This window comes from Pygocentrus nattereri, chromosome 21 (genome assembly GCF_015220715.1).
Source record: "Pygocentrus nattereri isolate fPygNat1 chromosome 21, fPygNat1.pri, whole genome shotgun sequence".
NCBI classification, from domain to species: Eukaryota; Metazoa; Chordata; class Actinopteri; order Characiformes; family Serrasalmidae; genus Pygocentrus; species Pygocentrus nattereri.
The window spans coordinates 24,391,964-24,416,896 of NC_051231.1; the positions used below are offsets into that span (position 1 = coordinate 24,391,964).

The 24,933-nt window shown below is 41.3% G+C and overlaps 1 protein-coding gene across 7 annotated transcripts; it reads left to right on the forward strand.

Annotated features, from left to right (window-relative positions):
• Positions 1-24,158, forward strand: dido1 (death inducer-obliterator 1). 7 transcript variants are annotated; one of them, XM_017712319.2, is made up of 17 exons: positions 1-265; positions 3,985-4,066; positions 6,557-6,656; positions 7,069-7,960; positions 8,290-8,677; positions 10,997-11,218; positions 11,901-12,138; positions 14,966-15,560; positions 15,766-15,925; positions 16,052-16,168; positions 16,479-16,640; positions 17,012-17,165; positions 17,274-17,778; positions 18,226-18,373; positions 18,500-18,589; positions 18,730-18,925; positions 19,957-24,158. In XM_017712319.2, exons 3-17 carry the CDS (start codon positions 6,575-6,577, stop codon positions 23,586-23,588), a joined length of 7,581 nt encoding a protein of 2,526 aa, XP_017567808.2. In that variant the 5' UTR covers positions 1-265; positions 3,985-4,066; positions 6,557-6,574; the 3' UTR covers positions 23,589-24,158. The 7 variants fall into 7 exon arrangements, with proteins under 7 accessions (XP_017567808.2, XP_037388419.1, XP_017567782.2 ...); XM_017712293.2 differs by having other exon boundaries at positions 3-265; positions 6,554-6,656; positions 11,898-12,138; XM_017712284.2 differs by having other exon boundaries at positions 3-265; positions 11,898-12,138.
• The last annotated feature ends 775 nt before the right edge of the window (positions 24,159-24,933 follow it).

Sequence of the window (24,933 nt, forward strand, 5' to 3'; positions counted from 1 at the left end):
GTATGTATGTATGTATGTACGCTTACATTGCCACGTTCAGGCTTCCATAGAAACCGTCCCCAAAATCTTCGCATAGGCGCTGCCTGCGCTTCGCCCCCTGTCCAGCGGGGGTGCTGCAGCTGGAGCGCCGCTAGTTCGGTGTGGTTGGCCTCCACTAGCGCTGAGAAAGGCGGTCCTGTCTGTCTGCATTCGCCCCATCAGCACGGAGAGAAAATGGAGGACAAAATGTGGCGGTGACCGCGTTGTAGACACGGCAGATTCACAAGTGAGTGTGCAGCACTATGAACGCAGATGGATGCATGAGCTGTGATTCTGTTCTGAGGCCGGGCCTTTCATCGCCTTTGCGCGCTTCTCTAACATCGCGCTCGGGTTTAACTGAGCAGCTACGCGAGCCGAGACGTCGGTAATGGCGTCGCGGACGAAGGCCACCATATTATCATCATCAGCATGAAGGATGCAAACATTCTTTGCTGTCTGCTCAGAACCGAGTAGCAATAGTCGAGGAGTTGGGAATACATTCAACTCTGCGGTCGGAGTAGAGCTGCGCTGGTCACGGTGCAGTAAAATCCTGCAGGGGCGGTCGGGTTTAGCGAACTTCAGCTTGTGTCTCTATGGTGATCCCTCGCTAGCGCTGGCCTTGACCCTAGCTAGCCTTAGTACGACGAGGCTGATGGTTGCCTCTTCATAGAATTTGCCTTCCCATCTTAAATGTTGCAGCGGGTACATTCTGTTGCCTGAATGTAACTGCGACCCCATTTAAGCTAAGCTAAGCTAAGACTGAAGGAGGAAACGCTTAAGCAGAAATTGGCGAATTCAGCCGACCTCGACCTCGTCTTAGCACGACGGCTGTTCGCGATGGCTCTGAAACATTTGCCTGCCAATTTAAAATAACGTTACCTGGCTACTGTTGGCTGTTGCGGCGCTGTATTTACGGTTAAAGCTCAAGTGTCCTGTTGTATAGTTGGCTTTCCTTTGAGTTCACGTCAGTAAATTGTGCGTCCACACAAGTCAGAGTCCGCTGTTTGTTTAGCCGCCTTAGGTTAGCTAAGCTCTTAACGTGCTCTGCGGGGTGTGCATGTTTGGTCCGTTAGCATCGTCATTGACGGTTCGTAACGCTACATAATGCGCTACTGGGACGTGTGTTTGGCGAAGAATGGTTTGTTCTGTCGGAAATACTCATTAACGTTGGTTATCTAAAAATACACGTAATACAAGCGTCAATAAGATGGCGCAGAAGACTTCGACGGCAGCTGAGAAAGCTAACTTGAACGTTAGCCGAGTAGCTCAGGCTCCAGTGTATGCGGACAGAACGGGGCGTGCATTAATCCGCAAACGTTAACGGCCGCGACCGTGAAAACTCGTTTATATATATGGTCGCTGTGTGAAAGCAAAGCCGAAAAAGGCTTTATTGATATTTTCCGTTCCACCCTAAACGGTGCAGCATTTGCGTTCTGCGCACGCATCGTAGAAAAAAAATCGAAGACGAGGCCAGTTCCAGAGTCGCGAGCCGAGACCGTTTTTAATGACACCGCCAACATACTAGGCTATTTCACGTGGCGACGGTGTGACAACTATGAACCGAAGCATCAGGAAGGAATGTTCATTATTAGTTTTAACCTCACGTGTCCACTTTGTGTCCGAATAGTCAGTCGAAAGGCGATGGTTTAAACATGTTGCACGAACGTTGTTTTGCAAGAGCCGTCTGTTTTCATGGCGTATGACCTGGCCGTAATCCACATTTAGTGTGTGTTAATCATGATCTTAGCTTTGTAAGGGAATTAAACTGATTTCTACATAATTCTCTGGTTGAGATGTAAACAATCACTGAGTATTTTGGTTATTTAGTAGAGAAACATACTGACTGAGATTTCTTTACAGTGGTGGTGATGGGAACCAGACGTCTCAGTGTCTACAGTGCAGATATAGCCAGTTTATCTGAAACTGCCAAGGAACCTGATTGGGTTTTCTGAATTTTTAGATGTAATGCTGAAAATGTTTAAGTAATGTTCAATCTAGGGAAAAGTTCTCTTTGGGGAACTATTTAGCTTTAGACTGCCCTTAAAGTAAACTGAGCAAAATATGTTTTAGATCAGAACCTTATATCACAAAACTGTAAATAGTGGTAAGTTTCTCTTGTATCAGGTATTTCACACTAAACTGCTCTGAAGGATTTTGACAGGTTAAACCTTTAATTATGTAACAGTTTTGGAAAATCTGTGGATTTCCCCTTTAAATGTAGTTTATGCTGCCTTCAAGTCGTCTTGGCAATAATATATTGAGCGCACACGAATGCCACCACAATGTCGTATTCTCTAATGGGGGGAACTTGAATTTTTAATGAGCTCCAGGGTTTACAAATTGGCTGCATGTCAACGAAAAAGCAGTGGTAGCTCCTGATAAACTGATTGTATTTCAGTTATACAGCAGCCACACATGAATAATGCAGGCTACATTAATTCCCGTGTGAAAATACAACAGTTGATGCTTCTAACTAGATAAAATCGTTACTCATCTGAAAAGCATCCTCTGCTCTTCACTTTATTGCAGTAAAATAAGTGGAATAAATTGAATAAATGACAAACAAATGTGAACTAGAAACGTTATTTTCAGTGCATCTGTATTGTTTTCAACTAAAACCAACTAAATACAAGTCTTACTTATGGCCTCCAAAATGATAAATAGGGAGTTCTGTGCAGGATTTGGATGTGATTTTTGACATCTTATTAGTAGTTGTCTACTTATTTATGTGCGTCCTGTAGATTACCTAGTTAGCCTGTTGGACAAGGGAATGAGCAGCTTTCTGTGGCTTTGTGGTGCAGCATATTTCATAGCCAATATTTCAAATGGGTGAAAGAATGTTTAGATAATGAGAGATTAGTAATGGTTATTCGCCACTGTTCGTAATTTTTGTCTGCAAGTTTAAGGTTGTAATTGCAGGATTCTGTAATGTATGGAGGTATATGAGCATAAAATTACTTATAGAATTGATTTAACATATTGACTTTGAGAATTTACAGACATTATTTTGGTCTTTCCCAAAAATGCAAGTGAAGGTTAATTAGTTTCATTTACTCAAGAGTGTATCTTAGATTTAGCCATTAGTTTTTGTAAGATTCGTCTTCAAGTGAAATACCATTTTCAGTGCAGATATCTACTGAGTTCTCTGAAAGTATAACACAGTATGAAACATCTTTCATTTATATAGATGTGAATGAAACAGGTCAGGTACATGATGAAATGCATTTAAGTTCCGCTGGTTTCAGCAGTACAAGGCCAGTCTCAATGTCTTTGTTCATCCAGCCAGGTTTATTCTTGTCTGAGGAAGCAGATAAACAGATGTAATTACATCAATGTGCAACATGTGCATCTATTGGTATTTACAGGTCTGATATAACTTGGTACTATATTTAAGGAGGCATCATTTTGATTCAGTGACTCCTGAATCCAATTAAGTATAGGAGTGGTTATGTGTGCTGATGGAGACCATAACCAGTGGTTATGTGTGCTGATGGAGACCCCCCCCCCATGATATTATCTAGGTCAGGGGTACACAACTCTGCTCCCTGTTAGACTGTATTCTAGTCCGTGGAGTTTAGTTCTAGGCCTGATTTTTAACTCGCCCGATACAGATGATTTGGACATTAATACGTATCTAAACATCTGAAACTGCCTTTTCATGAATAGTCTTGCTTTAAATAGCAGTGACACAGTTGAATCACAATCAGAAATATTTTTTTGTCTACGCTCAATATTAATCTGGGTTAGGCAGACTGGCTCCTAGTTTGAACTAAGCCCCATCACAAGATGTGTTGGTCTCAGCTAGTCTAGCTAAAAGTCTTTCTCAAGCACGTTGTTGTTCAACCATATGTTCTGTATGTTGATCTATTGTGACTAATGTGGATATGGTCATGGTTATTTTGTTAATCTTGACTCTTGGCTTCTTTTTTAATTTAGTCTAATAAGGTTTGATCTCTCCTCTCACAGATTACTTTTGTGATGTGTACGGATCAGGACCTGCTGTAATCATACACTGCTTCCAGTTCAGCAGAGCCTGAAAGACAGACAGGTACAGTGCAGCAGTTCTGCTTCACCTGATTCAACTCATTTCAAGTTTTGTATTGTAAAAGGTTAATATGGGTTGTTCTGGAGTCCTTGTGTTTAGACATGAATTCATACAAAATTGTGAATTTCCTTCACTCATCAGTGTCAGGCAGGTTGGCTGCACATGTAGTCGGACTCTCAAGTGCTTTTTATTGAATGAGCACTAAATTAAGGTCACATTTCTTCAACTTTAGATTCTTTTGCGTCTAAAGTTTGCCTCATTAATACCTTTCCTAAGTACAGACATCCTTGATGTACCTTGATGTACCTGTCATACGTGTTTAGACTGAAAATACACCAGGCCAAGTAAAAAGCACTTGAGAGAAATACTGAGCTTTGTAGACTGAGGGTGTGAAATTGGTAGGAGTATGTCTTTTTCCCTATTTGTAACAAGCTTGAAAGTGGGACCTTGAAGCACATTTTTATACTTGAACCTGAGCGATTTAAAATGCATGATGAACAGCCTTGTGCTTCCCTTCTCATGGGATGTACACAAAGTGCTTTTCCGAAGAGGCCATCTCTAATGATTAGCTCTCATTCCTCATGAGGGACCTCCCCATGTATCTGTTCATTTTCATGTTTCATGTCATGCTTCACATTTTGATGGCCACTCGAGGTGGATAAATGAACTTAACCATAACTGCTTATTTGATGCCACACAGTCCATAATGGCTTGTTTGATGCCACACAGTCACTCCTAGAAATGTAAGTATTCTAGGACCTAAGTGTTTTGGTAGGTTTAGAGCAGTTTCCAGTGTTATACCTAACCAGATTTATTGTGGCAGCAGCTGCAACACACTTTGCATGCTTTATTGGTTCATGTGTGGCAAAATGTCCAATCCACAGGCTTATGCTCAAAGATACTACCTTTGGAATAATGGAACTTTTTAAAGAATTCCATTAATTACATCAGTCAGTGACTGTTTACACCTGGTCACTTCCTGCATCTTGAGTATCAGGATTATATCTGGATAAGGCCAAGCTATATAAAAATGCAAGTGTAAACGCACCCATGGCACAATTAAAGCAGGTGCAAATGTGATTGCTCAACTGCTTTAGGAGGTGTTCTCATATGCGTTAGAACCACATGCTGTAAGAGTGTAAATGCATCCGTGCCTCCAAGACACATTTTGCAACAAAAACCCCTAACAGTACAACCAAAACTCCTTACAGTACGTCACTGGGTGTGTGATTTGTGCCTATAAGGAAGATAATTATGCACATTGTTCTTGCACGGATGAAGCTTAATGCTTAAAAGCCATATGGACAGACCTCTTTAGCGTTGCGCAGGAATGAACGGATAAACAATTGGTAATTGGTTGCTGTGTAGCAAGCAGATTTGCATATTTCATCCCACACAGCGATCAGATTTCAGTCAGCCTGAAAAATGCATGTGACTAAAATCTTCTCAGGATACAGTCCAGATACTAGTCACATGAAATGACCAGGTGTCAACAGGGTCAGTGTTTCAGGAGAGGCTCAATTTTGGTTTCACTTTCAACCTTGTAAACCTTTAGGTAGAATAGTTCTATGTTGCTAGTCTACCTTACAAAAAAAAAAAAAAAATAGAGAAAAACGTAGCACGGTACACGGGTGATTCAAAAAGATTAATCCGATTTCAAAAATATCAATTTCACTTGTAAATCATTACAGAACAATGCAGTAAATTGTAAATGTTTTAAGGGAGCATAAAGTTTATGTAATTTTACAAGTGCTCAACGTGAACCTCCTCCAGCTGTACAAACATCAACATCACGGTCAAATTCATCCCGTACTCGATTGAGCATGTCGGCTGTCACTGTATTCATGGCTCTTTCAATGCGATTTCAGAGATCATCCAGTGTTGTGGAACCAAAGATGAGCTCTTGGAGATTCTCTGCCGTCTAAAATTTTGTTGCGCATAATTCACTATTATTGAAGTAAAGAACATAGAATGCTTTCTGCTCGGGGAGCGTCATCTCCTTGCAGACTGAAGGGAGCCATCTTCCTTTGATGGTCAGAAATTCTGCCCCCCTCTTTCATGTGTATGTGATTGGTTCCTAGATGCCTAACTTTTCTAAAAATATGATTCTTTGAAATCGGACGAATCACCCTGTACGTTGGGTTTCAAAGTTTCTCCTATTCTTACTGTTTACAGATTATTTTAGAGCAACTTTAAGACAGGTTGACTAATAATGACTGCTTTCCATGTGCCTGCATCTGGCTGTGTTTTTTCAGTTTTAGGGATAAGTAAGAAAATAGGCATAGACTGGTTTAGACTTGTTAGCAATAAGTAAACTAAAGAGTGTGAAAAGTAGAAATTTCCTAATAGACTACACATAGAAATCTAAATTACCTGAATTTACCTAAATTACATTTGCTGCCTTTGTTGAAGTGGTAAAATGCAACAGAGAGCTCAAATCTGCATTATATGTTATGCTTTTCTCTTAACTGTAAATATTGTTTTGAAAAGTAGTGAGTGACTCCATCAGCTATGGAGGAGAGTGTGAGTTCTGAGCTAGCTCAAGCTCCTGAGCCTGAGTCCAGCCAGGATCCTTTGGATACCAGCTCACAAGGTACTTACAGCTTGGGCCGCTGTACTTAATGAGAGCACCACTTTACTAATTAATGGCGTCTTAGTGGATTTCTAACTGAGTTCCAAATGTGGCAATTGGTTGTCAGTTAACTTCGTTCCAGATGGGCGAACTGATTAATTTGTTGCACTGAATTTGGAATTGGGATGTCATTAATTGTTATTGCATTGTGGATTCATGGAAATTGGCACGATGAACCAAATGGTCTTGGATCATTTAGGTGTGTCAAATATTTGCTGCTTGCCTAATACATCTTGTTTCGCTACAAATTGTTTGATTTTTCCCATTGATTTAGTTCAAATCAAGTCACTGTTATAATTGTAAAATCAAAATTAATAGTCTATACATGTTTTTCATTGAAATTTTCAAATGGTTTGTCCGACATTGCCTACAGCTCTGCCAGCTGGTCCAGAGGAGGAAAAAGACAACAAAGACCAAGGGGATGCTGCTCTAGAAGACGCTGAGAAATCTGCCAAGACTTCTGGCGCATTCAAGAAGACCTGGGGTTTCCGTCGAACCACCATCGCCAAACGGGACATGCCTGGAGACACGGCAGTGGAAAGCCCTGAGGCAAAGGGTGCGCCTGTGCGTCGCAGCGGTAGGCAGGCCAAACGTACCGACAAGCTGGAGGAGTTCCTGGTGACGGTTAAGCGAGGAAGAGGAACAGGCAGGCGGAGCGCTCCCGCTCAGCTGGAAGGCGGGGATCCCCCGTCCCAGACCCCGACAGATGCAGAGACTGCCTCGGAGGCCAGCTTTGATGGGAATGTGGAGGCCAAAGCAGTGGAGAACAAAGCACCTTCTCCAGTGAGAAAGACAAGAGGGAGGGGTAAGAAGGCAGCAGCCAAGCCTAAAGGAGGCCCAAGTGGCTCGGTCAGTGATGAAGGCAGCTCTGAAAATGAAGAGGAGGCCAGCAGTGAAACCTCAAAAGAGGTGCAAGAAGAACCTTCATCAAGTACCAGCACAGAGGACTGCAAGATGGAGGAAACTGTGAAAGAACCGAAAGAAGAGGAGGATGCTGTGAAGCAAGATGAAGAGAAGAGTGAGGAGATCAAAGAGAAGCCTGCAGAGGAGCTTACCAACAAACGGCCTTCTCGAAGCCCTGCTAAAGCAGCTGGTAAGGACTCCACTCCTGCCAAGAGAGAACCCAGGCCGAAAGCAGGATCAAAGTCCCGAAAGGAAAAACAGGAAGATGAAGATGGGTCATCGTCTAGCGAGTCTGATAGCGACAGCGATGGCTATGACCCCAATGCGCTGTATTGCATCTGTAGACAGAAACACAACAAAAGGTAATTTATTTGCGCTCATAAAGTCACAAGTTTAAAAATGTTTTAACTGCATGTTTAATCTAAATTTCATTCATTTTTAATAGCTTTTGCAGTTTAAATTGAGGAGCATTCCCTTTAATCTTTTGTGAGCAGATTTCTGTATAAAATTTGCATGAGCCACATGTATTTGGAGTTGAGAAGAGTGAAATTTACTTTTAATGTGGTGTTTTTACTGATTTTTCCATTTAGTGTACCTTTATATAGTGTAATGTATTTACAGAAATTTAGAGAAATGGTTCCTTGTAGCCGATCATAAAGGTGTTTGATTGAAGTGTGCGGCATGTGCTCAGGTTCATGATATGCTGTGACCGCTGTGAGGAGTGGTTCCATGGAGATTGTGTGGGTATTACTGAGGCACGTGGACGTCTGATGGAACGTAACGGCGAGGATTATGTTTGTCCCAACTGCACTGGCAAGAAAGTTCAGACACCAAAGCCTGCTGCTGCAGCAGCAATGACTGAAAATGGCAAACGCCCTGCCCCTGCTGTTCGTAAAGTAGACCTGAGTCCAGCACCCGCTACCCAACCCACCACACCAACACCTTCAACCTCTGCTCCTGCTCCTGCTAATACAGCTCCTGCAACAGAAGAGAAACCTGGGGAAGACCTGGGCATTAAGGGGAGGATAGAGAAGGCCACCAATCCAAGCGGCAAAAAGAAAATAAAGATTTTCCAGCCGGTAGGTTATTTGTAGGGTACATTTCTTTGAGTATTAGTGTTTTTCTTGCTGAAGTCCTTCACACATTTAATTTAACATATAAGAAACAGCACAGAAATGTCATAACTTTAGCTCGTGAATTTGTAAATTCTTAATCTTTTTAACGCACAGGTTAAGGTCATCTGAGGTTTCCCAATTGAATGTTGATACATTTCAGTCAATGAACATGTGCTTGGTATGTGGAACTTAATGTTAAAATAGGTACAGCATAATACAGAATTACTGAAATATTTAATTACAACCTGAAATTGAAGGTTTCTAAAGGCAGTTTGTAGTATTTTAAAAATAATAATTGGATTTGTTTATTTTATTTTTTTTCCTTGAAAGTCTGACTGGTGATTATCTCAATCTTTTACAGACATTCTGAGATGTAAATGCTTAAGCTTAAATGCAAAAGAAATTTGTTTCCAAGACATTTAACACGGAAGTTGACTAAATTGACATTTATTTCCAGATTTAAAACAATGTTAAATGGAAAAAAATGTTTTGAAATGCCCCCAGCAGGTGGTTTTCAGCAGCAGCAAGGAATCAGCAAATGTATATCTTAAGTGTTGTTGGAACAGGTGGCTCCTCAGGTGTGCAAAACTGTCAAGACAATGGGCCTTATTTCTATAATCTGTAATGGAAGATAGTCTGTAGCACTTTTTGGCCTCTGCACGGCTGTTGCCTCACAGAAAGAAGGGCTCAGGTTTGATTCCTTGGCCGGGTGACCAGGGATTTTTCTGTGTGAAGTTTGCATGTTCTTCCTGTGTCTGTGTGGGTTTCCTCCCGCAGTCCAAAGACATACAGTCAGGCTAACTGAAGATGCTAAATTGCCCCTAGGTGTAAATGTATGTGTGAATGTATATGTCTGTGTCTGCCCTGTAATGGTGGCTCTACATATTTCCTGTATTCTTTTTATTTTTTTAACTACTGTAGCACTGTAGAACCTTAATGCTAACACTGAAGACATCAAAAGTGTAAAATAAGGAAAATGCCTCTGAGCAAGTGTGTCCTAACTTTTGACTTGTAGTGTATGACTACCTAGGAAGAAAAGTCTGCACTTGAAGAGGAAGGTGGATCTGGTGTAACTCTGGACTTCAGCCTAAATGTGGGAATATGGCTTGAGTGCTCATCAATGTCTGTACATTTTCATGCATATCTGAAAAGTTAACTGACAGCAGGTGAAGCCAGAATATTATCCCCTTGATCAAAACATAATTTGTGCTGGTATATAACAGCAGGCAGTGGAGTTGTACATATCCAAGCTATCATCAGAAAATAGTTATGTAGTCACTTATGTTTGCTGTTTTCTTCAAATGATGATGCTGCTGCTGTAAAAATGCAAAGTCTCAGGTATGAGACATTTTATATATTGACATTTAAAAATTTTCACTTGCTGAGACTAGCAAGACGTAAAGATGCAGTGTGTAAGGTTTAGTGGCATCTAACAGGGAGATTGCAACAAATTGAATATCACTCCTTCAGCCTCCGTTTCCAAGTCACTTTTTCACTTCTTTGACTAGGATTCACCTTATGTTGCCTTGTTTGTGCTAAATAAGCATCATCCTCAATTTGTCAAAATTTGGGTGCTCAGATGTCTCAGTGCAAAAGTCAGCCAGCACCAACAGCAACCATGGTTGGTTCTTCTTACGTCTTCCAAGTGGTGCTGTAGTGCCACCAAATTCAAGCTATCAATTCAGTGTGAAACATGAAAGGCACACTCTAGGACTCCTGTAAAAACATGGTGGTGCAACAAGCTGGCCTCTGTTGGAAGAGAACCTGCTCCCTATGTAGATATGAAGGGCTCATTCAAAACCAATGATTCATAGTTACAGGTATAATACACTAATGAAAACATGGTTTTATATATACTACCCTCCATTTCTGCTGTTAAATCTCTCAATCTTGCACGCCACACCTTTAAGATCAGTGATCACCAGACCCACTTCTTTATGGTGCCAGCCATAATCTGCCACACAAACATGCCATGAGACATTTTTGATGGCACTTGATCCAGCAGTTATATGTGGGAGAAAGTTAGATGTGAGTAGGGACTGAACACTACAGGAAGATCTCCAGGAAGAGGATTGGAGATGTTCTCTAATGGTATTTGGGATGTAAACAGTAGTAGCACAGCACTTTTAAAGTTCCATATTAGGACTTGTTAAACAGTGCTCTAGAGCTGTTGTTGTACAACTGCAATGTTTCAGTATTCCATCTTTTACTAAAGAGGAAATATCAGAACAACTGTTTTAATAATTGAAAAGCTCAGTAGGTCTTACCAACCCAAGTTTTCAGCAGGCAATCGTGACTGCAGAGGAGTCCTCTCTACCCAAGTGCATTGGTCCTGGCTGCGAGAGGGATGCTCTGCCTGACTCTGTGTACTGTGGAAATGACTGCATCCTCAAACATGCTGCTGCCGCCATGAAGACCATCACGACTGATGGCAAGGAGACGAAACCCAAGGAGAAGGCCAAGACCAAAGCACAGAAAAAGACTGCAACCAAGTCAACACCCAAGGTATTATACTGCAACCAAGATGATAATCAAGAGGTTGCATAGGAACAGCAGTAAGGCATAATCATTAAAACATTAATAGTATGTCTTTTTATGCAGTGCATTGCATCGATTGTGAACCATAAACAAGCAAACTATGCTATTGTGCTGATATAAATTGTAAAGGTGGTTGTGCCAGTAGTGATAAAGGCAGTTAAATAACAGGTATGGTGTTGATCTTTTCTGTCTGTGATTCATACTGTTAATTTTAGCCCTTTTGATGTTTGATGTTAGTTCTTCTCAAACCATGAAATCTTGCCTATATTTTTACATCACATAGATCAGTGGTTCCTAACCCTGGTCCTGGAATAGCCCCTGCTCTGCATATTTCAGTGTTTTCTGTGCTTTCTACATGCCTGTTCAAAATAATCAGCTTATTAACAGGCCCTTCAGTACTTGATGTGGAAGTGTTGGGAGCAGGGAAAACACTGAAGTGTGCAGGATGGGGGCAACTCCAGGATCAGAGTTTGAACTTCTGATGTCAGTCGTTGTGCCCCATCCCTACTCTCCTAGTAGATTAAAAACAGATTGTTTTAACTAGGAAACCTATTAGATAATTTTAGTACATATATGCTTTCTGAAAGAATAATTTGAAGTCTCCTTCATTTGTTCTGCTTTTTAACATGTATATTCTTTTCTTCAGAAGAATTCGGCACCAGAGCGGAGGAGCAACAGGAGGTCCACAGAATCATCCAGCAAAGCTGAAGAGGAGTCATCGGAGTCAGAGGCCCATGAAAATGAAGAAGATGAGGATGAAGAAGATAAACTTGCCGAGGAACATCCACCACCCCCAGCTATGTCATCCTGGTCCAGCGACCATAATTACATTGCAGTAACTCCAGAAAAGACTACACCCATATCACCAACTGTGTTAAACAAAGCGTGTATGTATCTCTTTGAAGGTTTTCCACATTTATATGATCTCTTTTTGTGTCCTGAGGTGTAGAACTGATCAAATGAGTAATATATTGGTGTTGCTGCCTAGGTTAGGAAGGCAAGCAGGCTGTTACACTGTAAATTAATCTGAGACTTTCATTAGGATGTGCTTTGGAAAAACTTGTTCCTGCACAATGTAAGCTTGTGTAAGCCTTACAATTTGTAAATTCTTACTGTTTTAAGAGCATTCTGGCATAATAGGGCAGGTTAAATTCTGCTAAATTCAACAGTACTTGCATAATTTATACAAAGTGGAGCTTGTGAACAGGTGGGTATATTTGGAACGGTAAGTATTAGTGATTTGAAGTCTGTCTTCATATCAAGGAGAACAATGTATTAATACACAATTAAAGGGTGGGTTTTCTGGGCACTGGTTTTGCAATTGAGTATGGTATTTTCTATGGCAGCTTCATTTTGGTCAGTTAATTTAAAATTATGTTAAATCTGTGCTGAGAAAACCCCCCCAAAAGGTTCAAAGTCAGCTGTAAGTTTTAAATACCTGATGTGTGCCTTGCCATGATGTGTATCTTTTACACTTTCTGCCTGAGGTCTATAAACATGTATGTGAGTGTATGAGAGTATGAATTTGAGTGTGTGTATGCTGGAATGTTGACCTCCTCTCCAATTGCTCTGATCTGGGAGTAGTATCTTCATAAGAATGGAAGTGCTGACCACTCATCTGAACAGGTAGGTCTCGGTGTCTTTATCTCATGCCCACTTTTCTCTAAGAATAGAGCATCATCTCGGGGACATTATTGGCAGTCACTGCAAAATTTGTTGCTATAAACACCATGAGTAATGAACAGATTTGATATTCCGTATTCCTATGAATTGCATGCCCTGCATTTATGAAATTCACTTTGGACAAAAGAGACTTTGAAATAAAGTGATATTACAGAGAATATTCTGATGCCCCGTGCTTCAATTTTAAGTCTTTTATGGATTTGTTTTTGATTTTGTGGCCTCTGCCTGCTTTGGCCATTGCTAGACAGCCAGCCACTGATCACCACAGATCATTGCAGTTGGAATAACATTTGCCTGCTGACCTGAGAGGGGGGAGAAACGCATCATGTGGTCCAGACATTAGAGCTGACACTCTGCTTTTGAAGTCTGAAGCTGCGAAGACTACAAATGAAAACTGGAAGATGTCGTAGTCTGCCAGACAGCACCCAGAAGCAGAACCCACTGCCCTCATTACTGCAACACACACAGAAAATGCCAAGCCAAGTTTATCAAAACATGCAGGCAATTTCATATATTTGCATTTCTTTGCTTTAGTTACAAAAGTGAGTAGTTGCTTAGAAGTACATTGTTGGAGTTGTAAGTTCAGTAGACCTAATAAGTTTTTGTCCTTTTGACATTAAATAGAAACTGTTGTCTTGTAATATTGGATTGGGCAATGAAAATGTGAAGATGCTCGCTGACAAGTTCTGAATGACACAGATTTTCTCATTCATTGTCAATAGTATTATACTTTGGTGTTCAATCAAGGGCTTTACTGAAAACTATTACTAATCAGGGAATTAAAGTTCTAATCAGTAGCTTCAGATGGCATAAAGATTTTTTTGGACTTTGAATGAACTTCATACTGATATGCCTGAATTTTGTCTGTGTCCAAGTGAAAGTTTTTAAACCCAAAGGGTGACATGATTGCCCTGTGGATGAACCCAAAATGACAGCACTTGCTTCACTATGAAAACAAGACAAGCCTCACTGAAGTAATAAATGCATTATGACATCATAACTAGTGACGACATAACTAATTATGTTTAGACCAGTGATTGATGGGCCTTGGAAGAAGTGGATATGTCTGAACATGTTTTGTAGGTAGGCATCTCCCCTGGGTTGGGTCTCTACACTTGCATTAAGTAGCACCACACAGTGTAGTGATGACACATTACATTGTAGTTTCTCTTGATCCGATTAAAAACAGATCTTCATTTTTTTCACGTGCCTGTTTTTTGGCCAATGAGATTAATAGCATTCTGCAGCATACATTTATAAAAGGTATATGCATTTGAGCACAGTCTAGTTTTTGTCTTGGTTTTATGTATTGTGCATAACATGCAGAAACAGGGAAGCATGTCAATTTGGTATCAAAGATAAACAAATTTACCATTATGGCAATTTTAAATGGAACAAATTTTTTTTACCCATGTTCTTTGTATCATAGGACTGACGGAGAGCATATTGTGTGCATATTTTTGAAGTGTCAGGTCCTTAAAGGTGGTAATGAGTGAAACTGACCTGTTGGAAGTAGATATGCTGACAATGTTGCATAATCTCAGACTGCTTATTTTTCATTGGTTTATTTAAAAAAATGTTTGCATACTACAATGAACAAGCCCTTTTTAAATTGATCATTCATGGGGCTGCAATATGTGTCCCCTTTTTGTAAGCAAGTATAATTTTAACTTTATGCTCACTGAGATTTGTGTGCCCTCATTCTTAAAAAAATAAAGATTTTTCTTCTGATCCTTTTGATTCATGTTTTTCTTTCCCTTACCATTCCTCAGATATATGGTTATGGGCCTTTTTGCTCTTTAAACAAAATTTAATTGTCAGAAAGTGAATACAGAATCAAGGCAAGGCACAAAGATGTGTTATAAAAAGGTGTGAATTGAACCAAATGATTACTGGTTGTTGCCATGAACAGGTGTGGTCACATGGATACACATTAGTATTTCTTCCAATTGATTACATGATCAGATTACTTACTTTCACTTTATCTTAAGATTTTGTTTTCATATGTACCTTTGTTTTTGTTATATTTAGCAGGTACCCAGAAGGATAAGGAGAAAGAAAAAGACGAACAAACAGAAATAACTGAGCCAGAAAAGAAGGACCCTCCTCCTGTTGAGAAGAAACCCCCGCCTATGACAAAATCCCCCAAAGGAGGCAAGAAGTCCCCAGGCTTGAAGTCAGTGAAGTCTGCTCCTGTAGCCACACCCAAAGGCAAAGCAAGTACCACTAATGTTAGCAATGCCAAAGACTTGAAAAAACATCCCCCACTCCAGACCAAAATGGGCAAATCCAAGAAACCAGGACCACCCCCTCCCCCTATCCCAGTCTTCTCTTCCTCTGGCCCTCCTGGATCACGGATCCATGCGACTGGAGCTTTGAGTGTGGCTAAAAGCACCTTCACCATCCCTAAAAAGCAGCCACAGGGTGGCTCAAAGGAGTCTGCAGGCTCTGGACCCTCTCCCACCACCAGGACACCTCCTGCACCTATGTCTTCTACACACCACAGTCACCCACCTCCCTCCAAACCTTCCCAGCCTGCAGCCCCTGCACTGCCTCCGCTGCCACCTCCAAACAATCAAATGAGATCCAACATCCGCCGCTCACTTACTGATATTCTCTACAAAAGGTGAGATACCAGTAAACGTTTACTACTGTGTTATTGTGATTTTTATTTTTATTTATTTTTTTTTTCTTTTCCTAAAACTGATCAGAAAAAGTTTAAAGCTGTTATTGTAGAAGGAATAAGCTAACTGGTTCAGATTCAATTACAGACCAATTCTGACTTTATGGCTGGTCATATTATTAAACAATAATATAATTGTACCCCATAGGGTGAGTGACAGTGATGATCTCTCCATGACTGAGAGTGAGGTGGGCAGGCTGGCGGTCAGCATTGAGAAAGAGATGTTCAACCTGTATATGAATACGGACAGCAAGTACAAGAACAAGTACAGATCTCTCATGTTCAACCTGAAAGACCCTAAAAATAAGGTTAGTTAAAAATGTGTGCTATTATCAAGCATTTAAAAAAGGTAAATATCTTTCAGGTAATCTTTGTTGCTTTTACAAGAAGTTACGTCTGAAACTTGTTTTTCTCTCTGCTGGGGCGTTTAACAGGGCCTCTTCTATCGTGTGGTCGGTGGAGAGGTCAGTCCGTTTCGATTGGTGAGGCTGAGCCCTGAAGAGTTGCTCTCTAAAGACATTAGTGATTGGAGGAAATCGGATACCTCTGAGGTAATGCATTTTTTAATTTAATTTTATTTTATATAAATTATATATAATTATATATAATTATATAAATTTAAATTTATATTTTCAAGCTGTGCTGAGACACTATTGGTTTGCTTAGAATGAGGTAAATTGGATTCCCTCTGGGTCACAGCTCTGCAGAAGTTAGCACTTCATTCTGAATTCATTTCATGAAGGCCTTTCTGATGAACTGAGGAGTTGAATCAGTTATATTTGCAGAATGCAGCAAAATGTTAAAGTTGGAGGAGCTGAGCTCTGTAAAGACTGAAGTCTGACCCATGTTTTCTGTTATAAGGCTCTGGATACCAGTGGAAGATCTCATTCAGGACGGCCTAAAGCTGGATCCAAGCATGAGGGAGCACCCCCTGATGTGGACATGGAAGACGCCCCTTCTATGTCTGATGGAGATGTATGTATCTCTGCTTCTTCCCAATCTCCCCGCTTGGCTTCTGCAGCAGTAAGTGGTGCCTTTCTCTTTTTCCATTCCATGGCCTTTTTCCCTTCTGTTGCATTTCCCTTCACTTCAGTTTTCTACAGCGTTTTTGTCTGAATATCTTCTTTAGAATCCTTTACAAACTGTTGTCCTAAGGTTCTACAATGCTTTTGCAAAACTCACCCTTGCAGTCTTTCTAAATTGCTGCGGCACAGAATGCCTAAGTTTGATGTTGTTGCGTGCTTTGTTGGCTCATGTCATTTATACACTGTTCTTTTCTTCTACATTTTGTGACCTTTTATGTCAGCAGAATAAAGAAGAACATGAACCTTTGTACACAAAATATTAAATGGATTGTATGGAGTGACTTTGGAGATCCATCTTTCTCTTTTTAGGATCATCAGGAATCACATCCTCCTGCTGCAGCCCAGGAGTCTGGTTTGGCTGGAAAGAGCAGCGCAGTGCCAGACATCTTGAGCAGTATGCTGAAAGACACCACAGCGGAACACCGGGCTCACCTATTTGATCTCAACTGCAAGATTTGTACAGGTAGAAGCTCCATAACAGTGTCTTACAGACAGTTAGATATTGTCCAAATATGTGAAGCTGATTTAGGTGTTATACTTAAAATACATGTTGTCACCAACTCTCCTTCAGGTCAGAGACCAGCTGATGACGAACCAGTTGCCAAAAAACCTAAAATGTCTGTTCCTAAAAAACAAGAACTACCAGAAAAGCCCAAATCAGAACAACGGCCACCCAAGGTGCCTGCAGATCTATCCTCAGCCTCTTACTCTGGCAGTGAGACCCCAGTGCCAGCATACCAGCAGAGTGTCATGGAAGAGTCAAGCAGCATATTACCCGTTGTTCAAACTCCTGCAGCTATCTCTGCTGTCTCCTCTGTCACTATAACGCGACGTGATCCCCGTACTGCCAGCCGCTCTTCTGCGCCTTTGTCTCAAACTGTTCTTGATGTTGCAAATCCTGTTGCTGCACCAGTCAGCATGCCTACTGGAGTGTCCGTATCTGTTGAACCTCCTGTGGTGGAGATGAAGGTCCCTTTGCCCATGCCACCTCCAGCTCCAGTGTCTGTATCAAAATCCACAGTGCCAAAACCAGTCTCTTCAACAGACGCCCGACACGGTGGGGCCAGCACGTCCAGGTGTGCTTTCACAGTAGTTTTTATTGATCTTGCTGCTGAAAAAGGACTATTAGAAACCAGTAGGATTAAAACCTTACAACACTTAATGGGTTCTGCGGTTTTTCCAGTAGGGCTGCAATGCTTTTTACTTGAAATTTTTACATTAAATTGCAAGACGCTCTCAATTCCTTTTTAGAAATTTCACCATGAATTTAAGAACTTATTTACAAAATTCCTCAGTAGTTCTGTTGTTGGTGTGCTAGTATGATCTGGATTTAAGAAATTTTTACAGAAAACAAGTGAAAGGGACATTTTCTCTGTAATTATTTCATAAATGAAATTGAACATGCCTAAGCACTAAGTGCACAATCATAGTGCCAGTTGTAACTGCATAGGCACATCTCTCAGTGAGCGATGTTAGAAAGTTAGATAATAATTCAGATAATTGATAAGTTTTTGTGTTTGTAGCGTATCTGAACCCCCTCTTGAAGGCGAGACGGCCCTGTTCCTATCAGGACAGGAGATGATGTGGAAAGGATTTATCAATATGCATGCTGTTGCAAAGTTTGTCACAAAGGCATACCTCGTCTCTGGGTCATTCGAGCATCTTAAAGAGGTTTGTTATTTGTGCTTTATCTGGATAAATACGTATTGTTACGGAGCCCAAATGTAGTTTGTGTGGACGTTGATGTCAACTGTGATTTATACTTCATGCTGAAGCACATTTCTTACTGTTTCACAGGACTTGCCTGATACCATTCACATTGGTGGTAGAATATCACCCCACACGGTTTGGGACTATGTAGGCAAATTGAAGACTTCACTGTCCAAAGTATGTAAAGTCAGAATATAAAAAAAAATTGACTGACATTTGTACTTTTTCAATTGTATATACATTTTAATGCTTAACATCCCAAACACATTTCACAAACACATCACAACTTTCTTGTCTGTGTCTAACTTTTTTTCTAGGAGCTGTGTCTTATTCGTTTTCATCCAGCAACTGAAGAGGAGGAAGTTGCATATGTTTCCCTGTTTTCTTATTTCAGCAGCCGCAAGCGTTTTGGCGTGGTGGCTAACAGCAACAAGCGCATCAAAGACCTCTACCTCATCCCACTGAGCTCAAAGGACCCATTGCCTGCTAAACTCTTACCCTTTGATGGGCCAGGTAAGAACAAGGATATATTAAAAAAAGACAAATTGTTTGAAATCCAACTTTAATTATGGATTATCATGGCTGTCTCAAGTGTTTCATAAATGCCTTCCGTAAACAGGTAAGTATGGGTATGATCACCATATTTGGTGACTTGTATATGACATAAGTATCTTCCATGAAATTAATGGTTTTCTAAGGATTTTGCATGTGTTCTCTGGTGAATATGATTGCTTGATATGTAACTTGCCTTGTGTTCTTTCCTGTTTGTAAATCATGTAATTAAAAATTCTAATAAAACATGTGCATCACAAATTGGTAGATATGTGTCTCAACCTTGTTTCACAGTTTCCTTTTAATAATTTGATAAACATTGGAACAATGGAGAATTTTTGAAATTTCAATAGAACTGATAAAGAAACAGACCTACCCTATAAAAATGCTTATAAATTCACATGAAGCCACATGCTGGATTATAGCCATAAAAACAAGCTGACCATGGAAAAACATCGAAGGGACAATAGTAAAGGATAGAGGGGGAGAATACCTGAGCAGCTGCTGAATCATCCAAATAATAATCATACATGTTCCTGCATCCTGTGCCTGCCCAAAGGATTTGCCGCTTCATCCTGTACTTGTTATTTATCTGTGGATAACTGCTAGAGTATCAAGTAGCAGTCAGTATTGAGTTGACTCCAAGAAGCTGTGAAAGATCTGGATTTTAACTAGGAATGATTAGGAAAAAGTGTTAGTCATAGTTCTATCTTAAATTAAAATGCTCATGTTAACAAATTGAGTAATTTGAAGTTCTAGATACTAATGACAAGACACTATTATATAATTAGCTGAATAATTTGCAATGTAAATACAAGTGTATGTGTATATATATATATGTGTGTGTGTGTGTGTGTGTATATATATATATACACACACACACACACACACAATCATGTCATATGCAAGTAATATTACAAGACTGCTGAAAATGGTAGTGGGTTGTGGTTAATGATTAACTAATGCATCATATTTTAATGTTTCCTTGACAGGGTTGGAGCCAGCTCGTCCCAATCTCCTCCTTGGACTTTTGATTTGTCAGAAAGACAAGAAACGAACTGGTGCCCCACTAGAGAGTGAGGAAAAACGTCCAAAAACTCTACGAGATGATGAGACTGGTCTCCCAAAACCAATCGCTGTTAGCAAAACTGACAAAGCTATACGAAGCAGTCTGGAATCTGTGAGCACAACACCACCAGGGACTCCACCTCCCCTCAGCAGCTTGGAGTCTTCAGTGGGTCCGCTTCCAACATCGTCAGTATTTTCTATTTTGTCTTCTGTCAAGGCACCTGGTGTCACTACAAGTACAGGTAGTAATTCCCCATCAACTACCACTTCATCAGCAGTACCTGCCACCACTGCTACTCCCCTTCAGACCATTCTGAAGACACTGTTTGGCAAGAAAAAGCAAGATTCTGAAGCTTCTCAGTCACCTTCAGACCAAAGTTTAGATGTTTCAGTCCCCCTGTTAGATCCAATTGTCCAACAGTTTGGAATTACCAAAGGGAAAAAACTAGATGAAGAAGAGGATGACCGACCCTATGACCCTGAAGAGGAGTATGATCCCAGTGTTGGCTATGGTACAGAGAAGCCAAGTGATGACACAGTACCTGCAACCATCAAGCAGCCAGATGTCATGACTGGTGTGGTGGATGATATTGCTTATGACCCTGAAGATGACTCAATTTTTGAGGATGTTAAAGTTGATCCAGGTTCCAAGAAGCAACAAGAGGAGCAAGAAGAATCTCAGCACACACAACTACCTGACGCATTAATTGCCCAGCCTCCTAAATCTCTGCTAGCCAATAGTCAGCTTCTTCAGCTTGGTAAAAAGGTAGAAGAGTTGGTTGGTAAAAGCTCAGCTAACCCAGTTATAAATCAAAGAAGGGATCCAAGGCAGAGCAGAGACCCTAGACAGGCATCTGCTACTAGGAGGCTAACCTCTGATTCTGCAGAGAAGGAAGAATCATCTGACATTATGTCTACTATTACTACTACTTCTACTACTACTACTACTACTACTACTACTACTGCTGCTGCTGCTGCTGCTGCTGCTGCTGCTGCTGCTGCTATTACTACAACAATAACAGATAAACCACCACTTGACATTACTGCAATCCTAGGCACATTAAAATCACAGCAATCTAAGGTCATAGATACTCCAACACAGCATTCTTCTGAGGAAACAACAGAACCCTGTGCAACCACAGAAATACCAGCATCAGAAGATGAGGCCAAAATGGAATCTGAACCATTGCATCCTCCTGTTTCTCAACAAGACACATCCAGGCCAGAAGATGATGCAGAAAGTGAAGAGGTGCCGTTTCTAGATGCAGACAGCACAGAAATATCCATTCCACTTTTAGGAGAGAAGATAGACCCTGAGTTAGTAGATAGTTACATGGAACCTGAACCAAAACCTGAAGAGAAGGATGCTCCTATTGAATCAGGAAGCAAGAGTTTTGAAGAGATTTGGCCTAATTCTGCCAGCATTTTAAAAGCAGAACCTGTTGGAGAGCCTGTCTCTTCTGTTGTAGAGCCTGTGGAATCTACTCCAACAACATATTATAACATCTCAACAATTAGTACCCCAATAACTTCTATTGGAGTGTCTCAAGATGTTATGGATTCACCTAGCTCCCATCTACCACACATGACTTCGTCGAACTCTCAAAGTGAATACAGAGGCCCACCAGACATTCCACCTCCAGTGTCTTTCCCTCCACCCATGCTTGGTCCACCACCAATGCCTGTTCCACCACCCATGCATATTCCTCCGCCAGTGTCAGGGCCACCTCCAATGCAAGGTCCTTCTCCAATACAGGGTCCTCCTCCAATGCAGATAGCTCCACCAATGCAAGGGCTACCTCCAAGTCACAGAGAAACTGATCTATCCCAGTATCCACCACCTGGACCATATCCACCTTATCAGAATCAGTGGGGAAATAGTCCACAGTTTGATGCTTCAAGAGGACCACCCCCACCAATCATTACACCCAGAGGCCCCCTTCCACCAATGCCAGCAATGAGTCAGAGAGTGCCTCCACCTCAGATATTTAATAGTAATATTCCACCACAGCCTCTTATTAGCCCCAGAGGCCCGCTTCCTGGTCCTCCACCTGCTGGGCCGCCATTGCCGACTTTTGATGGACAAAGGTTTAATGGGCCCCCCCCACCTTTCAACTTTACTGGACCCAGAGGCCCACTTCCACCGTTTACAGGTCCCCCTCTTGGCCACTTTGATAGCAGAGCACCACCACCATCTCACTTCCCCGGGCCAAGAGGCCCACCTCCACTTCAAAATATTGCTGAGCATGGACCACCACCTAACATCCCAAGAGGGCCTGGTGATCAGTATGATAATGATAGTGGAAGTTCATACCAACAGGGGATGGAGCAGCCTCAGACTCAAACAACCACACACTCTTACAGAGAGAATCAGGGTCCTTCACATGGACCTGCCTTCAGGGGCCCTCCACCAAACCACTTTGATGGACGACGAGGCCCTCCTGGTTCTGTAGGGGATATGTCAGGACACAGATTTCCTCCCCCAAGCCAGTTTCGTGGCTCACCTCAGCATAGAGGATCCTTTGATGAACCGAGGGGTGGATTAACCCAAGACTTTGAAAGGCACAGGGCACCAGCACCACAGCAGTTTGGAGCGCCAAGAGGGCCTCCGCCAGGACAGTACTCTGATAATGATGCAGGAGGTCAGTCATCACGCTACCACTTCGATGACCATTCAAATGATATCAGACCGATTCGGGGGCCTCTGTTACCTACGCCTCCTGAAGGTCCACTTCCAGTGCCAGGTCGCTTGGGTGGACATAGCCCAGAGTCCCATCGTGATGAACACTGGCGACGACACTCCCCTGAAGTGAGGAGGCGCAGCAGCTGTGCTAGAGATGGTTCTGAACCTCAGGACAGGTCAAGTAGATTTGACAGCGGTCCCCGTGACCGAGACGGACCATCAAGACTGTCTGAAGAGAGGCAACGAGATTTGTCAGAGGACAGGAGAAGAGACCGAGATCGGGATGGGTCGCATGGTGGCAGGCCTTGGAGCTGGAACAGAGACCATGAATGGGATCGTGGCAGGGAGAGAGACCGTGAAGGAGACCGCAGCAGGGACAGAGAAAGAGAGCGAGACCGTAGTAGGGACAGAGAAAGGGATCGGGATCGGGATCGTAGCAGGGAGCGGGAGAGAGAGAGAGAGCGCAGCAGGGAAAGGGATCGCAGAGACACTGATCGACACAGAGAAGGAGATGGAGACAAAAGACGAGATAGGGACCGAGAACGAGATAGAGACCGTGGCAGGGATCGAGAATCAGACAGGAAAGAACATGACCGAGACAGAGGAAAGAACAGAGAAAGGGACAGAGACCGTGACCGAGATCGCGACAATAGAGACAAAAGACGAGAACGCACAAGGAGTCGCGAACGAGACCGTGGAAAAGATAGAGACAGACGAGAGAGGGACAGAGAGCGGGACCGAGACCGGGAGAGAGAAAAGGACAGAGATAGGAGGGAGAGAAGCAGGAGTAAAGATAGAAAGGAGGAAAGAAAAGAAAAATCAGAGACCTCTAAGGACATTGAAAAGTCTGCTGATACTGAGAGTGCATCCTAATTTTCTTCAGTCTGTATCTTTTCATAATTACAGATGTTTCACAATTTTGATACCTGGAGTTTTCTTTTCTTTAATGGACTTGCATGGATTTCAAAGTATTCTACATGTGTTGAAGTATTTTCAGAGCTTTTTTTGGTACCTTTTTTCCTGTCTCATTGCATATTTTATGCTTTTGTAATGCATTCAAGGACACAGGTCTTGATTTCAGTTAGAGAATCTCATTAGAGAGGCGATTTCATACAATTCTATTGCTTTAACATGTACACCCCCCGTTTAAAATATATTTTAAGACTACAAGGAACATTGTTTAATAAACAAAGACATGTAAATATGTATGTGTGTATATACAGGTATGTTTTTAACTACGTTTTTTTCTAAATAGAAAAGCGAAGCCATATAGCTTAAACATTTCATGTAAATGGAAAAATTGTCTTTCTGAATAAGGTCTTTGAAATGGTAACGCTTGTTTAGTACTGAATGGGAATACATGTAAGCTGTTGTCAGTCAGCTTCCCACTAAGCTTGTCAGATTTTGTTTAAATGTCTATTAAATCCTCTTTGTATGATCTCAGCCTTTCCTTTCTTTATCACTGCATTAACCATTAAAATTAATGATGAAAGTTAATGTTAATGTCATGAGTCTTAAAATGAATCATTTCTGTAAAATGCTTAGTCTGATAAATCATTGGGATGAGAATTTAACTGTCTGTTACCCCCATCTTGTGGTTAAAGAAAGAATAACAAAGCCTACAGGTAGAATTTCCACCAGTGTTCCTAAAATCCTTCATGAGGAGGAATATCACATGTTCATCTCTTTGTTCTTGTAATGAAAATAATGGACAGATGAGGTGAGATGGTAATACACAGACTTGTGTATATATACAGTTATATTGTTTTACAAGAGCATAAGATTAGCATATATTTTAAAATAATTAATGAATTCATTCATAAAAGAAATAACCCCCACCCCTGTTTCTGTGTTAATGCTGACTTGATCTATCTTGAATAGAATCTATCTTGAATAGAAGCTGAACATTACAAATAAGTCTTTTGGTTAAATCAGTTGATGGCTGTGTTTCATTTTTAATTAAGCTGATAACTGTTTTCTACGACTTGTATGACAGAACCTTAAATAAATACACTATATTGCCAAAAGTACTCGCCCATCCAAATAAATGAATTCAGGTGTTCCGATCTCTTCCATGACCACAGGTGTATAAAACCAAGCACCTAGGCATGTAGACTGCTTCTACAAGTATTTGTGAAAGAATGGGTTGCTCTCAGGAGCTCTGTGTATTCCAGCCTGGTACTGTGATAGGATGCCATCTGTGCAAGCCCAGTGATGA

What these genes read in the sequence shown, in the direction of transcription:
- dido1 (XM_017712293.2), top strand. Translation starts at nt 6,575, where the DNA reads ATGGAGGAGAGTGTGAGTTCTGAGCTAGCTCAAGCTCCTGAGCCTGAG. An exon ending in GGAAATCGGATACCTCTGAG is followed by an intron (nt 16,169 to 16,478) that starts GTAATGCATTTT and finishes TTCTGTTATAAG; the next exon opens with GCTCTGGATACCAGTGGAAG. An exon ending in CTTACCCTTTGATGGGCCAG is followed by an intron (nt 18,926 to 19,956) that starts GTAAGAACAAGG and finishes TTTCCTTGACAG; the next exon opens with GGTTGGAGCCAGCTCGTCCC.